The following is a 16,182-nucleotide window of genomic DNA, read 5'->3' on the forward strand; positions in this document are numbered from 1 at the left end:
GAAGGGGGGGGGGGGGCGGCGCGTTGGATAGCGGTGAATCGGCGGGGATCGTTATGCACAGGCAGCTAGAAAAGTGCTAGCTTCGTGTAGCAAAAAAGAAATGATGTACATCGGCCCAGCAGGGCCTGAGCGGCACCCTCCGGCGGCTTACCCCGTGTCACACACACGGGGTTACCGCCAAGGAGGTTAAGGCTTTGTGGTTGGTGTCCCCCTGATCTCTTCTATTACACGTGAGCACTTTCCTTGTCATTCTGTATTGCTGCTATTGCACGGTGCACGTTACATTATAGACATTTATCTCCACCATTATTGCTATTTACCCCTTCTGGGGCGGCTTGTGACACTTGTTCACCTGATTTGCTGATTTTATGCTGGAATTTCTCCCTTGCATCTTTTGATTTGTCATTCATTTTGCATTATTCATTTTCTTTTTATGTTTATCACCTGTGATTTGTTTACATTGCATATATAACACTTTGGATGAGGAGGACCTGTGATTTTGTATTTCGATTATTGATTTAGGACACCACTCGTTTCACTTTTCCTGATTTTCATTCATTGCTTTTAATTGGATCGGATTGTAATTTGATAATAAAGATTTTTTGGATTTATTGTAGTGATGGTCAAATAGATGCAAATAACTTTGAGTTGATGCAATTTTACCTCAGCAGAATATGATTGGTTCATTTTCAAGCTGCATATATTTGCATCAACTCAGTTATTTGCATCTACTAGAGCATCACTAATGTATTGTTGCGGTCAGTGTGGAGCTATACAGGGTACTTTCTCTTGTGTTGTGCTATTTGTGTTACCCCAGCACACTCTCTATCCTATTGATGTAAATGAATGATTTAACCTATATGGTGCTGGTCCGATCCTTCTGTTTCCTGTATCCAGTACACTATCCAGCCGCTGCTCCTAGTGCAGATTTCATTAAGGGCTAGTGCACACCGAGCGGCTTTTTGGGCGTTTTCAGATCCGCTTGCGGCTGCGGATCCGCTTGGGTAATGTATCTCAATGGGGTGGTGCACACCAGAGCGGGAGGCGTTTTGCAGAAACGCATACTCCCGGGGTGAGGCATTTTTTGGATTTCGGATGCGTTTCTGCCTCAATGTTAAGTATAGGAAAAATGCAAACCGCTCTGAAAAACGGCAGATCAGAGCGGTTTGCCAGGTGGTTTTGTTACAGAAGCTGTTCAGTAACAATGTGTATCTGAAATATGTTACACTGAAATCCGCAGCAGCAATCCGCAAAACGCCTCATACAAATAAAAAAAAAGCGTTTCAAAATCTGCTAGCATTTTGCGGATCTGCTAGCGGGTTTTGGTGTGCACCAGGCCTTAAAGTGGACCTGAACTCTTGCACAGGACAGAAGGAAAACATAGAGAAATGCACCCTGTATGTATTTAGAGAGTTTAGCCTGTCTAACTCTCCCTCATCTGTGACTAATCACAACTATAATTTGATCTCTCAGCTGTGTCAGCTCAGGAATCTTCTCTGCACGGCAGAGCAGCTAATTTCTAAACACAGGATGTTATCAATATGTCTGCTTCCATGAAAGCAGGAAGTTGGCACAATGCAGATTTATTGCAGGATTTGTATCAGGTGTAACAAATAAATGTTTTTCTCTAAAGGACCACTTGTAGTGAGAAGAATATGGGGGCTGCCATATTTATTTCCTGGTAAGCAATACCAGTTGCCCGGCAGCCCTGGTGATCTATTTGGCTGCAGATTCTGACTATAATGCCAGAAACCCCTGATCTGCTGCATGCTTGTTCAGTGTCTGGGGGTAAAAGTATTAGAGGCAGAGGATCAGCAGGATGCCAGGCAACTGGTATTGTGTAACAGGAAATAAATATGGCAGCCTCCATATCCCTCTCGCTTCAGTTCCTTCATGCACTTCACAAAGGCCTGTGTGCCGAAACATTCTGCTTTTACTCTGTGATACAATAATAATTTGAGCATTTAAAGCCTTAAAATGCAGATCGAGACTCTGTTGTTTTTGATTTTATGTATGTTTCCTGCACCTTTTCAGGGCCCGGGTGCTGACTGGGCAACTCACTAGTGTTTTCAATTTATGCTGCGGTTGAGCAATTATACAAATTTAACATTTCCTCACCCCAATAATGCCATTTCTTCCCCAGTATAGCCGGGTCCCCCTGTGTCCCCCAGCATTGCCATTATCCTCCAGTATGTAATGTCCCCCACCCCAGTAATGCCATTTCTTTCCCTGTATAGCCATGCCCCTCCCCCTATGTCCCCCAGCATTTCCATTATCCTCCAGTATGTAATGTCCCCACCCCAGTAATGCCATTTCTCCCCCAGTATAGCCATGTCCCCCCTGTGTCCCCAGCATTGCCATTATCCTCCAGTATGTAATGTTCCTCACACCAGTAATGCCATTTCTCCCCCAGTATAGCCATGTCCCCCCTGTGTCCCCAGCATTGCCATTATCCTCCAGTATGTAATGTCCCCCACCCCAGTATGTAATGTCCCCCCCACCCCAGTAATGCCATTTCTCCCCCAGTATAGCCATGTCCCCCTGTGTTCCCCAGCATTACCATTATCCTCCAGTATGTAATGTCCCCCACCCCAGTAATGCCATTTCTCCCCCAGTATAGCCCTGTCCTCCTGTGTCCCCCAGCATTGCCATTATCCTCCAGTATGTAATGTCCCCCACCCCAGTAATGCCATTTCTTTCCCAGTATAGCCATGTCCTCCCTGTGTCCCCCAGCATTACTATTATCCTCCAGTATGTAATGTCCCCCACCCGAGTAATGCCATTTCTTTCCCAGTATAGCCATGTCCCCCCTGTGTCCCCCAGCATTTCCATTATCCTCCAGTATGTAATGTTCCTCACCCCAGTAATGCCATTTCTCATCCAGTATAGCCATGTCCCCCCTGTGTTCCCCAGCAATGCCATTATCCTCCAGTATGTAATGTCCCCCACCCCAGTAATGCCATTTCTTCCCCGGTATAGCCATGTCCTCCCTGTGTCCCCCAGCATTACCATTCTCCTCCAGTATGTATTGTCCTCCACCCCAATAATGCCATTTCTCCCCCAGTATAGCCCTGTCCTCCTGTGTCCCCCAGCATTGCCATTATCCTCCAGTATGTAATGTCCCCCACCCCAGTAATGCCATTTATTTCCCAGTATAGCCATGCGCACACTCCAGTATTGCTCCTTCCCCCACCTCCATGCAGAGGAGTAAAAGGAAGGGTTACATTGGTTTATAGCTAGCTTTCACAGTGTCCTCCAGTCCTCTGCTCCCATTAGCCTCAGTCTCTGCCTCTCCTCATATCCTCATCCATCTACCACTACAAGCACTGCTGTAACATCACAGGAATGGTAACAGTGGGAGGGGGATGTGAGGAGAGAAGGCCAGCTGGAGAGGAGGCAGAGGGAGGACAGGACTGCAGCATGCTGTGAGTACAGTGCACAGGTAGCTATAAACCAGCTTATTATGCTTTCCTGCAATACTCTGCATGGCCCCACCACCCACAAGTGACAGCAATGGGGAGTGCTGGGGAAGGGGGGGATCCAGTATTGTCAGTTTCACCACTGACAGCAGTATAACCTAGATTATTCCTCCCTTATGTATCTAAAGGCAGCAGCATCCTTTATGGATCACATGACCAAATCACTGAGGATGGACGAGGACCAGAGTCACATGACCGAGAGGATATTCAACCTCACACTTGAATTCATCTATCTGCTGACTGGAGAGGTGAGGAGAATTCTGGGAGGTCACATGACATCACTCTTATCTCTATTAATAAAACACACAGCTAACTGGAGAGGTGAGAAAGGGTTCTGAGAGATTATGTGACATTAATGTTGGTCTTTCCATATAGAGTTTTCCTCCAGTGAAGTCTGGTGATCATGTGACCATCACGGTGCCCCCACCTCACTTCCTGATATATGAGGAATACAACAAGCAGAAGATTCTGGAAATCACCAGGAAGATGATGGAGCTGCTGACAGGAGAGGTGAGTGGTGCTGGGAATTATGGGACATTATCCAGTAACAGTAAGGGGTGTGTCTGGGTGGTGACTGTATCATTGTGTGTATCAGGTTCCTATGAGATGTCAGGATGTCACCATCTATTTCTCCATGGAGGAGTGGCAGTATATAGAAGGTCACAAGCACCTCTATAAGGAAGCCATGATGGAGAATCAGCCGCCCCTCACATCACCGGGTAAGAGGAGATTCTTTATTTCTTGTATTGGAGAAAGCAGTGCTTGGGGTCCTCCTGTATCCCCCTCACCAGGTAAACACAAACAGACAATGACCTCAATTCAGTAAGGGCTGATTAGCAAAAAAAAGAGGTTGGAGAAATAACGCATTCTGTATTGTAGATTTTTTTTTTTTTTTGCACCAAGATTGTCACACATGTGGTAATAGGTAATTTGCTGAGAAATGTTGCTTCAGTTCAGTAAGACCTGCTCGGTAATGCAGAAGTCTCCCAGCTGTGGAGGAAGTCTCTGCAGCAGGCTGAGGTTCTCTCCTACAAGTGTCTGCATAACCCATTCCTGTGTGACAGCTTACTAGAGAGTAAAGGGCTTCCTGCATCCCTTTAGATGTGTATGCATGCCACTAAAGGACCTCTTCTGTGTACCAGTATATAGATCTGCATGGCTAAAGGGATACAGGGAAGCCTCTGTAAATGTCTCCTGCTGTTCTATTTAGTTTATCTTTTTGATAACCCACCCGGAAGTGCATCTGATCAAATGAGGTGAGTAGCAGGACCAGGTGGCTCTTCCTATTGGCTTTCTCTGTAGCCTGTCAATTTTACCACATGCTGATTTCTAGTTATTGAGATGACCAGCCAGATCTTTAAAATACCCAACATTTTATTTGTTTTACCGAATGATTTTTTTGAGGTATTCACCGCACAACCCTGTAATTTACCTCACTAGTCTGTAATATTTACTTTTCAATGTGGTGACACTTAGTTAATTGAGCCCATAGTATTCAGTCAGTGTGTGTGTTTCCTACAGATGGATCCAGTAATCAAAACCCACCTGAAAGATGTACAGGTCCTCTTTATTCCTGGGGTTGTCTACAGGAAGATCCCACCACCCCCCACCATTATCAGGTAGGTGGAACTGAGTGTCATTAGAGACCCCAAACTATGTGACATTGTTTCCTGTTGTCTATGCTGTTATCTGTGTTCACATTATAAAGTGCTTCTTATTTTGTGTGATTAGGGTGGAGAACTGATACATGTAAGTGCTGTGGTTAAAGAGGAAGAAGAAGAGGCATATGTGAGGAGTGATCAGCAGTCTATGGAGGAGGGTGACATGATGAGGACAAGTAAAGAGGAAGAAGTAGAGACGTATGTGAGGAGTGATCAGCAGTCTATGGAGGAGGGTGACATGATGGGGACAAATAAAGAGGAAGAAGAAGAGACGTATGTGAGGAGTGATCAGCAGTCTATGGAGGAGGGGGACGTGATGGGGACAAGAAAAGAGGAAGAACAAGAGCCGTATGTGAGGAGTGACCAGCAGTCAATAATAGAGGGTGACATGATGGGGACAAATAAAGAGGAAGAAGAAGAGGGGTATGTGAGGAGTGATCAGCAGTCTATGGAGGAGGGTAACATGATGAGGATAAAGAAAGAGGAAGAAGAGACGTATGTGAGGAGTGATCAGCAGTCTATGGAGGAGGGTGACATGATGAGGATAAAGAAAGAGGAAGAAGACACATATGTGAGGAGTGATCAGCAGTCTATGGAGGAGGGTGACATGATGGGGACAAGTAAAGAGGAAGAAGAAGAGACGTATATGAGGTGTGATCAGCAGTCTATGGAGGAGGGTGACATGATGAGGACAAATAAAGAGGAAGAAGAAGAGACGTATGTGAGGAGTGATCAGCAGTCTATGGAGGAGGGGGACATGATGAGCGCAAGTAAAGAGGAAGAAGAGACGTATGTGAGGAGTGATCAGCAGTCTATGGAGGAGGGTGACATGATGAGGACAATTAAAGAAGAAGAGACGTATGTGAGGAGTGATCAGCAGTGTATGGAGGAGGGTGACATGATGGGGACAAGTAAAGAGGAAGAAGAGACATATGTGAGGAGTGATCAGCAGTCTATGGAGGAGGGAGACATGATGAGAGGATCTAAAGAGAAAGACATTATTCCTGAGATGAACACAGGTAAATGATAAATGGTAGATATTCAAAAGCCTTATTATTAAACTGAGTAACAATATTTTATTGAATCTACGAATTGAAAATTAGTCATTATGTTGGAAACAATAGATCTGTGACAAGGGGATCACTTGAGTGTATGATCCCTCTGGGCCTCAGGTCCCCCTTGATGCAGATGAAAAACTTCTATAATCTAACTCCGATTATAATAGTTAAGCGCACATGAGTGGCAGACATGTGCAACTTCCTTAGCTCAAGAAAAGTTGTCAATACGTCAAAATACTCGCTATCTTTTCAGTTAATGGTTATATAGGGATATGTTTGTTTACTCTATCCACTTGGTTATGAAGTTTAGAAGTCAATATGGTTGGTTGACCTATTGTAAAGGAAAATCTGTTAACAATGTAACCAGGTGTACTACTACTTATAGATCCCTTGTATCATTATCATACTCTCTGTATGCTATGTGTAAAACTTTAAATAAAGAATTTTAAAAAAAAACTGAGTAACAGATATGTCCCTGCTGAGCACAGTACAGATCATCTTCCTCTCAGTATGTGCGGTAATATTCCCACAATTACATGAATCTACCCCTTTGATACAATGTAAAGCAGTCAGTGTGCAGCGGAGGAGATTGTGTCTCAGAAGTTCAGCGGAATAGGTGCCGTATCTATTCCTGACTCTCTCCTCTCTCACTTCAATTCTACAGTTACTATTTACATGCTATAAAACACAAACTTCACTAACGCGCAACTAAACTACTGTTAGGAGCGCTAATAGAGCAGCGCAACTTATTTCCTCTGTGCGTAGGGACTGCTTTAGTGAAATATTGCAGGAGCAATACATCACTACCACGCGGCAAATCAAGGCAGCGCCCATTGCCAAGTAGCGTACTCTATGCTGCCACTAGCGCGTGTAGTGTGCACAGAGGAAATAGTAAATGTGCTCATAACAGTAGTTTAGTCTCGCTGTTTGGCAGCGCTATAGTTAGTGAATCAACCCCATTGTATTTTATAGCATGTAAATAGTAACTGTTGAATTGAAGTGAGTGAGTCAGGAATAGATACGGCACCTATTCTGCTGAACTCTTCTGAGACACAATCTCCTCCCCAGTTCTCCTTGAATGTCGCTGTTGCCCATCCTCCTCTGACCTTCCTAACCCCAGCTTCCCCTAATCAGGCAGTCCTTGTTGTATATGTGGAAGAGGTCAGCCAGATTCTCTGCTCTGCATGGCCTGACCTATATTCATCATGGGATATTATGTTAGTGGCTTGTATAATTAGCTGCTGCAGCAGGACTTGTAATTCCATTAGGAATAGCGGCCGTGTTGTTTGGCCTCGCTCTCCCTGACCTCCCCACACTGTAATCTTGGATTGCAGGTTACTATTACAGTAAGCACTTTCTCCAACTAGAGCAGATATAGCCCCGCCCCCTTGTCATAGCCTCTGAAGAAGCACTTGTGTGTGAAACTGCCGTCAGGCTTCCAGCAACCAGCACCCACCATTATCCACCCCCGCACCGGTACGTGTTTAGTCTCTTCTTATGGACTGTGAGGTGATGATGTAACACACAGCCTACTTGTCTGCACATTGCCAAATAAAGGAAGTTGTACAGCAGTGCCGACCATCCTCTTTCCTTTCATCCCTAATGATAATTGTTCCTCCCCTCAGAATTCTCTAACAGGAAGTGATGATGTTTCTCTATTTGCAGGGCGGAGTCCCGGCATCAGGAACCTCTCAGAGACTCGTCTCTCTGTATCCACAGACTGTACAACGGATGATAATGTCACTGGACAAGAGTCTCCTGCAGATATCCTGGTGACCCCAAATATTCCTCCAGACTCACCTCACCTGTCTAACCCTGAGGGGCCTCCTACCCAGCACAGCTCTCCCCCTGCTGGAGGGTCTTATTGTTCCATGTGTGGGAAATGTTTTCTATGGAAATCAAGTCTTGTCAGACATGAGAGATCTCACACTGGTGAGAAGCCCTATTCATGTGCTGAGTGTGGGAAATGTTTTACTCAGAAATCAAATCTTTTCACACATGAGAAATCTCACACTGGTGAGAAGCCATATTCATGTTCTGAATGTGGGAAATGTTTTGGTCATAAAGTAAGTCTTAACAGACATGAAAATTCTCACACTGGTCAGAAGCCTTATTCATGTGCTGAGTGTAGGAAACGTTTTGGGAGTAAATCACAACTTGTCAGGCATGAGAGACTGCACAATAGTGAGAAGCCCTATTCATGTGCTGAGTGTGGGAAATGTTTCGCTCATAAATCACATCTTGTCAGGCATGAGAGATTTCATAGTGGTGAGAAGCCCTATTCATGTGCTGAGTGTGGGAAATGTTTTGCTCATAAATCACATCTTGTCAGGCATGAGAGATTTCATAGTGGTGAGAAGCCCTAATTATGTGCTGAGTGTGGGAAATGTTTTGCATGGAAATCAGACCTTGTCCAACATGAGAGATCTCACACTGGTGAGAAGCCCTATTAATGTGCTGAGTGTGGGAAATGTTTTGTGAGTAAATCAATTCTTGTCAGGCATGAGAGATCTCACACTGGTGAGAAGCCCTATTCATGTTCTGAGTGTGGGAAATGTTTTGCACGGAAATCAGACCTTGTTCAACATCTATGCAAACGAGGAAGGATCTGCTGTCATATGCAGCCATGGCTCTCTTGAAGAGTAAATAAAAGCCAAAAGCCCAAAACACTTTTATCTGGCTGAACAAACACTCCTGATAACACAGAAGTGCTGAAATTATCATTATTTGTTTTTGCTGGGAGCTGAATAAACCAGATTTTAACTCACACTGATTTTGCTGCTGTGCATAATTCAGAGTCAGGATACAACCCCTTAAAGTGAAAATAAGAATGTGAGTCTCCAGGAAAGTTCTATATAACATTGTTATTTACCTGCTGTGAGCTGCAGATGTGGGGATATTAGAAGCTCCCATTCATCCAGACTGAACTGAGGACAGGAGATTTCCCTCTCTCTGTGTCTCTGTTTTACAGTCAACAGCCCAGGTTCTGTAGGAACTGTTCACCGGCGAACAGTTTGGGCCATCTCTACCAGTGACAGGTACAAACTCCAAAGAGTGATTAGCGCTGTGGAAAAGATCATTGGATCATTCCTGCCACCTCTCAATCTCCACATGGCGAGAAAGAGGTCTAGTGCCACCAAGATCTAGTGTGTCCCCTCCCACCCAGGCAACAGCTTCTTTGACCTCTTCCCATTGGGCCGCCGTTATAGGACCATCTCCTCTAGAACAAACATGCTTAGCAGCACCTTCAGGCTGTCCTCCTGCTGAACGCTATCCCTTACCTGCTGAGCCCGCTCTCCTGCTAAATGCTATCCCTCCCCTGCTGAGCCCGCTCTCCTGCTAAACGCTATCCCTCCCCTGCTGAGCCCGCTCTCCTGCTGCTCTATCCCTCCCCTGCTGAGCCCGCTCTCCTGCTGAACTCTCTCCCTCCCCTGCTGAGCCCGCTCTCCTGCTGAACGCTTTCCCTCCCCTACTGAACTCTATCCCTCCACTGCTGAGCCCGCCCTCCTGCGGTAATCCTACCCCTCAGACAGCTGAGACTCCCCGCCATCGCTCTAGTCCTCCAAACACCTCAGGGTGCAGCACCCTCCTAGCACCTCTGTAGTGCAGTATCTCCTGCTCCTCCTCCTCCAAATATTTTCCACCTACACTACTTGACTATTGTTCTTGGTTTTGTCTGCCAATGTCTGTTTATCTGTTGCCAATGCTAAAGCAGCGCAGCTTAATGACAGGAGAGTGAGGTAAAAATCTCCAGCGCACTCTATGCTGCATTATTGCTAACTTACGCGTGCTCCATTAGCTTAATAGGCGCGCCACTGAACCCGCCCTGAGCCCCTCGCTTCACAGGATGAGATCCCAGCACTTTGATTGGCCCAATAGGCTATTTGTCATGTGACAGGAAGCCTATTGGGCCAAAGAAACAGAAGCGCCCATTAAGTTAATGGAGCGTGCTTAAGCCTTTCGGGACCAGCTGCCTAACCCCCCTTCAGGACCAGGCATTTTTGCAGAAGGGGGGAGGGCGCTTTTGGGGGGTCAGGCAGCCGGATCCCTGCAGGGTCTCTCTGGGCTGTCTCCCCCCTTTGTGGCCCCGTGTCCCCCCTTTAGCCAGCAGCCATCACTCACCTCCCAGGCTCCAGCGATGAGCCGCACTGGACCCCTCTGCTCCGGCCGGCATCTCTGCTCCTACTGACGCTCAGTTCCGGGTCGCAGCTTGATGACGTCATCAAGCTGGGACTCGGTGCTGGTGTCTGAAGGAGCAGACATGTCGGCAAGGGAATGGCTGCATGCTTGTTTCTGGTGTGATTCAGACACTACTGCAGCCAAATAGATAAGCAGGGCTGCCAGGCAACTGTTTTTTTTAAAAGGAAATAAATATGGCAGCCTCCATAGTCTTCTCATTACACTTGTCCTTTAACTAATAATTGTCACCCATCACCAAAATCCCCTATAAAGCCACCATTTGTGAACTATTTATTATGAAAGGCCTAGCAGGCTAGCTTATTATTATCATTTAGCTGAGAGACTGACCACCTTCCACAGTGATCCTAACATCCAAGAGAGGTGATCTGCATTTATTCTTGGTGACTTTATTGACTATAAGCAAGGGCACGGCTCTCTCACCCTTTTATGTCTAGGAATGTACCATATTTTATGGACTATAAGATGCTCCTGACCATAAGATGCAGCTAGGTTTAGGGGACAAAAACTAGGAGAAAAAAATATACTAAGCTTGGTGCATCCATGGTGAAGGGGTATCTTGTGGATTATGCCCCCTTGTACCTCTTGTGTCTCTCTGTGCCCACCTCTGTCCTCCTCTGTCCCCCTTGTGTCTGCCTCTGTCCTCCCTGTGTCCTCCTCTACGCCCCTTTGTGTCCCCGTGTCCTCCTTGTGTCCTCCATTTGTCCCTGTGTCGTCCTCTGCATGGGCACAGTACAGGGAGTCTCTGCCATTGCGGCGGGTTAGAGGTTGGTATTGGCAGCGTTCACAAGTCAGGAACTCACTACATATAGACTATAAGACGCATTGACCTTCCCCTCCCCCCTGTTTTGGGGGAGAAAAGGTGAGTCTTATAGTTCAAAATATACAGTATTATACATTTTATTCATTATGTAACAATTGTCACTGTAATTACCAGATCTGTATTTTGTATTGATTCTTTATTTTGTTACCAGTTCAGTATTTTGTATATTGGTGTTGTACAGCATTTGTCTGTATTATGTACCCCATGCTTGTTTCTTACTTTACTTAATAAATCAATAATGGTAAACAAGACTGCACGTTGTTTAAAGTTGTTAGACAAACATAACACTAAACTGGAGGTGATATTTCACCATGATCAAGGAGCTCTATAAGAGGTGGGACACAAATACAATCAGGTGAGTTCCAGTCTGACCTGGTGGGAAAGGTTTCCATGTTCCAGGGATACTCAGACTGGGCCTCTGCGGCTTACAACTTCTTTTCTGCACCCCCTGATGGTCATGATGGGGATTACAATCATATGCATCATTACACAGGTGAGTTTGTGTTTAAAACTACTCAGACAAATCCACATGGTTAGAAGGTTAGTGGCCGATACACAGTCTTATAGGCCAATAGTTCTGGGATAAGCTATCTGTATATATATATATATATATATATATATATATATATATATATATATAAAATTGGATGTATGTATGTATGTAACCAAGATGGCGCCGGACTCGGACGCCTCGGCCACAGGGCTCCGGCCTTTTTTGCTCTTTTAGACGTAAATCTCTCCTTCACTCATCTCTTGTTTCACCTCTTGCTGAGGTAGAAGGCGGGGAATATGGGCACTGCCGGTCAGGCTCTGCACTAGCCACACAACGGCTACGATGGACGGCGATAGGATCAGCTGTTCGGCGGACCACGTGTAGGCATGGAGAGGCAGAGGCAGCACTGTGCTCTGCTGTTTCTGCTGCCGCTGCCCCCGGACCATCGACCGTCTGCGATGCCACCCAGGTCCCCCCTAGCCTACCGGGGAGGATGGAGGGACACAGAGGAGCCTCTCCGCAGCGCTCGATCATCAGCGCATACCATCAGCGCGCGGCGGCGGCATGCCAGCTGATCGGGCGGCCAGCTGATCAGGACCCACGTGCCCTGATCTGTCCTCCACCGCTCTGGCCCCGACGCCATCCATTCAGCTCTCGGAAGGAACGAGCTGCTGCTCCAGCCTCACAGGATGTTGCCCCCTGCACTCAGTGTCAGGCAGGACACACTTGCAGCTCTCCATCGCTGCTGCCGTGACCTGGACCGGCGTCTGATCCCCGGTTGCGGCCCGACTGCTGCCCCAAGCTAGCTCCTCCAGCCACCGCAACTACAGGAGGCCCCACACCTAGCAGGCTCTCTGGAGAGCTGCTGACCGAGAGCTCAGTGTCCACGTGGTGTGGGTCGTACGGGCTACTGTACCCCCGCTACCCAGGACGCCACCAGCACTGCAGGAGCACCCATCCTCCTCAGCCCGGGATTGACAAAGGCTGCAGGACCCCCCCCCCTCCACCACGTGGGCCGCTGCCTAGGAGTCTAGGACGCCAGCCCAGGGCATGGAGGACATTTCATTTCATGTGCACAAAAGGCCTGACCACCGCCGCTTCCTGCTGGGCCTCCCACATGGCAGAGATCCTCGGCTGTGCTCGAAGAGAGGGTCTCCACCAGCCGCAGCCCCCAGCCTGCTCGGCCACCCAGGGTCTACCTCACCCACTGTTGTGGACTGTGCCAGCCTGCTCCACCATCCAGCTCTGAAGACCAGCTGCCCACCTTCCTACATCAGGGCACCGGACCACAGGGATGGACTGTTGGACTGATTGCGGGTACTAGGGGTGCTTCTCAATCTGCAGCCCTAAAAGGCCTCATCCTCTGTCTCCCTACTCTTGCCTTGGCTCCTTCTCCTGCTTCTTCCTCTGTCTCGCTTTAGCTATCCCTCCTCTCTATCTCTCTCTCTTTCTCTATCCACTCTTTTTCAGGACACACTGCGGGGCATCTGGAACTGCTGTGGAGCGAGTGAGCGCCGTCGATAGTCGGCAGGCTGCTCCCCTCACATAGCACTCCAGACTTACCCACGCGTCCTTTCACTATGGTTATGTGCATTATGTATATATAGGTAGATGTTTACTGTGTATACTGTACCTGATTGTATGTGTTGGATTGCACGTATGTGTTGTACCATCTCCGACCCTGTATGAGCCAAAAATAATTCCGGGTACAACCCCCGTTGTACTTGGCGAAATAAATCTGATTCTGATTCTGATGTATGTGCCGCGATCACTCGAAAAACGGCTTGACCGATTTGAATGAAACTTGGTATACAGATCCCTTACTACCTGGGATGATAGGGATGATAGGTTCTGGGGGTCTCGCGTCCCCCCGACACACCTGCAGCAGATCAGGTGTTTCTGACATTATTGTCACATCTGACAAGATTAGCTGCATGCTTGTTTCTGGTGAGATTCAGACACTACTGCAGCCACATAGATCAGCATGGCTGCCGGGTAACTGTTATTGTTTAAAAGGAAATAAATATGGCAGCCTCCATATTCTTCTCATTACACTTGTCCTTTAACTAATAATTGTCGCCCATCACCAACAATCCCCTATAAAGCCACCATTTTTGAACTCTGTATTATGAAAGGCCTAGCAGGCTAGCTTATTATTATCATTTAGCTGAAAGATTGACTACCTTCCACAGTGATCCTAACATCCAAGAGAGGTGATCTGCATTTATTCTTGGTGACTTTATTCCAACGTTGTTGTGACAGCGCTCCTCTGGTAATCCTAAAAAAAACAAATACAATCGCACATAGTGTATTACTGAAACAACAGGTTTAAAAACACTACACCCAACACGTGCACCGGTGATAACAATGTGTTCCACTCTTAGTGAGATATAGCCCCTTCAGTATAGCAGCTCACCAGATGGACACCACCTCAGAATCCTGGTGGGTCTAGCGTGTGGCCTTCAAGCGGCTAACTCTCAATCACAATCTCCACACTTGTTCATTGGTAAAAAACGGCTCCAGATTTATTGCACACATCCACATGTAAAACAACATAAAATGCACATAGCGTAATCCAATTAATTAAAACCAAGAAATGGCCTGCGCAATCCAGCGCACTCACTTGAGTACATGAATTATAGGCATCTCGGGCATCAGAGCCCACCAATAATGTTTCCCCTGGTTTACAGCGGCACCAGCGTCCCGACACTCCGCTCTCCTCCAAGGTAACCGTCCAAGCTTCCCGCTACCCTCGTGACGTCAGCGCTCCTGGGTCCGCCCTACGCGTTTCGTCCAATAGACTCATCAGGGGCTGACGTCACCAAGGGCGCCGACGTCTTTTAAAGTGCGGGCTCCTCCCCTTCAGACTTGGGAGTAAGACGCATCAACGCGTCAATCTATCCGCGTTACAACCGCGGAAAAAACGATATGTGCCTCGCGTCTATGGCGTCATTTGTGTTCAAGTTTCCCTTTTCCATGAGAATGCAAGTGTGCAAGTGATACGCATGTGACACGAATGCTGCTGAGCAGATGGGTGACATCAGCCTAGAAGTTAGGGCATCACAGAAAGCCAGGATAAAGGAGACCGAGGGGTCTTGTGCTCTCTCTCTCCCCCCCGGTGCACAAACACCTAATTAAGGGAGAGTGTGTGAGCCGGGAAAGGTGACACATAACAAGGAAAACACACTCATATGGACTGTCTAAGCAAAGGTGGAGCCTAAAGATTAAATATAAATACAAACATAGGTAAGAATTCTGCATATATCTTCTTGGGGGATTTTAAGTATCTGCAGAGTTCTTGCCATGTAAATCCCTCAGAAAACTGTATTCAGAGTTCTCCCTTAAGATTTATTCTAGAGAAACATAATTCTGATCATTCTAGTACATCATGCTTTGTGGACGTCCATTGACCTTTATCTTCTCTAATGTACAGACAGCCCGGCACCGTCCAACACTAGGAGTGTACACAAATCACAACATGAAAATAAACACAAGTTTCCCAGAATCCGGATGAACTCCAATTATGGCCCAGAGTTCCTGGACCTGTGTAATAGGTATGCTGCCCATCACATTCTCGTGGAAGCCAATAAAAGTTTCGGATGTGATGGACAGCTGGCCCTCACTCACAGCCCACCCATTGTTAAGCTGTAGAGTTTTCTGTATATAAAATGTAGCCGTGATTTATAGGTAGGGGAGAATGGTATTCGCTTGACAGCTACTTAAATCTGATGGACGTTCTGCTTATCTGTATTTTATGACTTGCTGCTTCTGTAACCAAGGCTGAGCAGTGCATTGTGGACTGCAATAAATCTTTCATGGCCTCAGAGTGTCTCTGGTCTGTGTATACAGCTGCAGCTGTGTGATAGTCCAGCTGATACATGAGTAAGTGCAGTCTCCTCAGATGATTGCTGGTGCCGTGATTACCAAGGCAAAACACCTAATCAGTTTTTATCAGAAATATCCCCCTCCCTCTGAAAAAAGTACTACAAAAACTACAATGGGGACATGAGGAAAGCGCAGTGCAGTCAAAAGTACAATGAAAATCTTGAAAGCACACCAGAGATTATTTGCTCCTCCCATTATTCTACATCCGAGCTGTCACCCGTCCAGTCACCTGATTCCAGGATACTTTCCATAAGCTCAGTAATGGTGGAGGGAGGAGAGGACTTCCATGTCCCGGCTACCAGTCTGTCAGCTGCTGGGAGGAGGGGCGTGGCCAGAAGAGAGTGGAGAGGTATTAAGGGATTCATATGAGATGCAAGTCTCTGTATAAACCTGTGATCCTAGCCTAATACAGGCTCTATACTGGCTCCACTGGCCGTGTTACAGTATTTACAGATGAGGCTCCCGGTCATTACCCCAATAATGGAGTGTTGATGTGGGCCTAGTACATGTGGGTATAAGCATCATTAGCCACCCAATATTATAGCCAGGTAAGGTGTTTATTATGGTTAGGGCCCCTGCTGGCCCC

General features: G+C 46.8%; 1 protein-coding gene across 1 annotated transcript in view; it reads left to right on the top strand.

Annotated features, from left to right (window-relative positions):
* LOC137535444 (zinc finger protein 208-like) overlaps window positions 1-16,182 on the top strand; it is a 195,524-nt gene that overhangs the window by 26,067 nt on the left and 153,275 nt on the right. The window contains exon 9 of the mRNA XM_068257272.1: window positions 8,111-8,525. Coding sequence (XP_068113373.1) covers window positions 8,111-8,525 — 415 coding nt within the window. The remainder of the gene's footprint in view (window positions 1-8,110; window positions 8,526-16,182) is intronic.

This window comes from Hyperolius riggenbachi, chromosome 10 (assembly GCF_040937935.1).
Source record: "Hyperolius riggenbachi isolate aHypRig1 chromosome 10, aHypRig1.pri, whole genome shotgun sequence".
NCBI lineage: Eukaryota > Metazoa > Chordata > Amphibia > Anura > Hyperoliidae > Hyperolius > Hyperolius riggenbachi.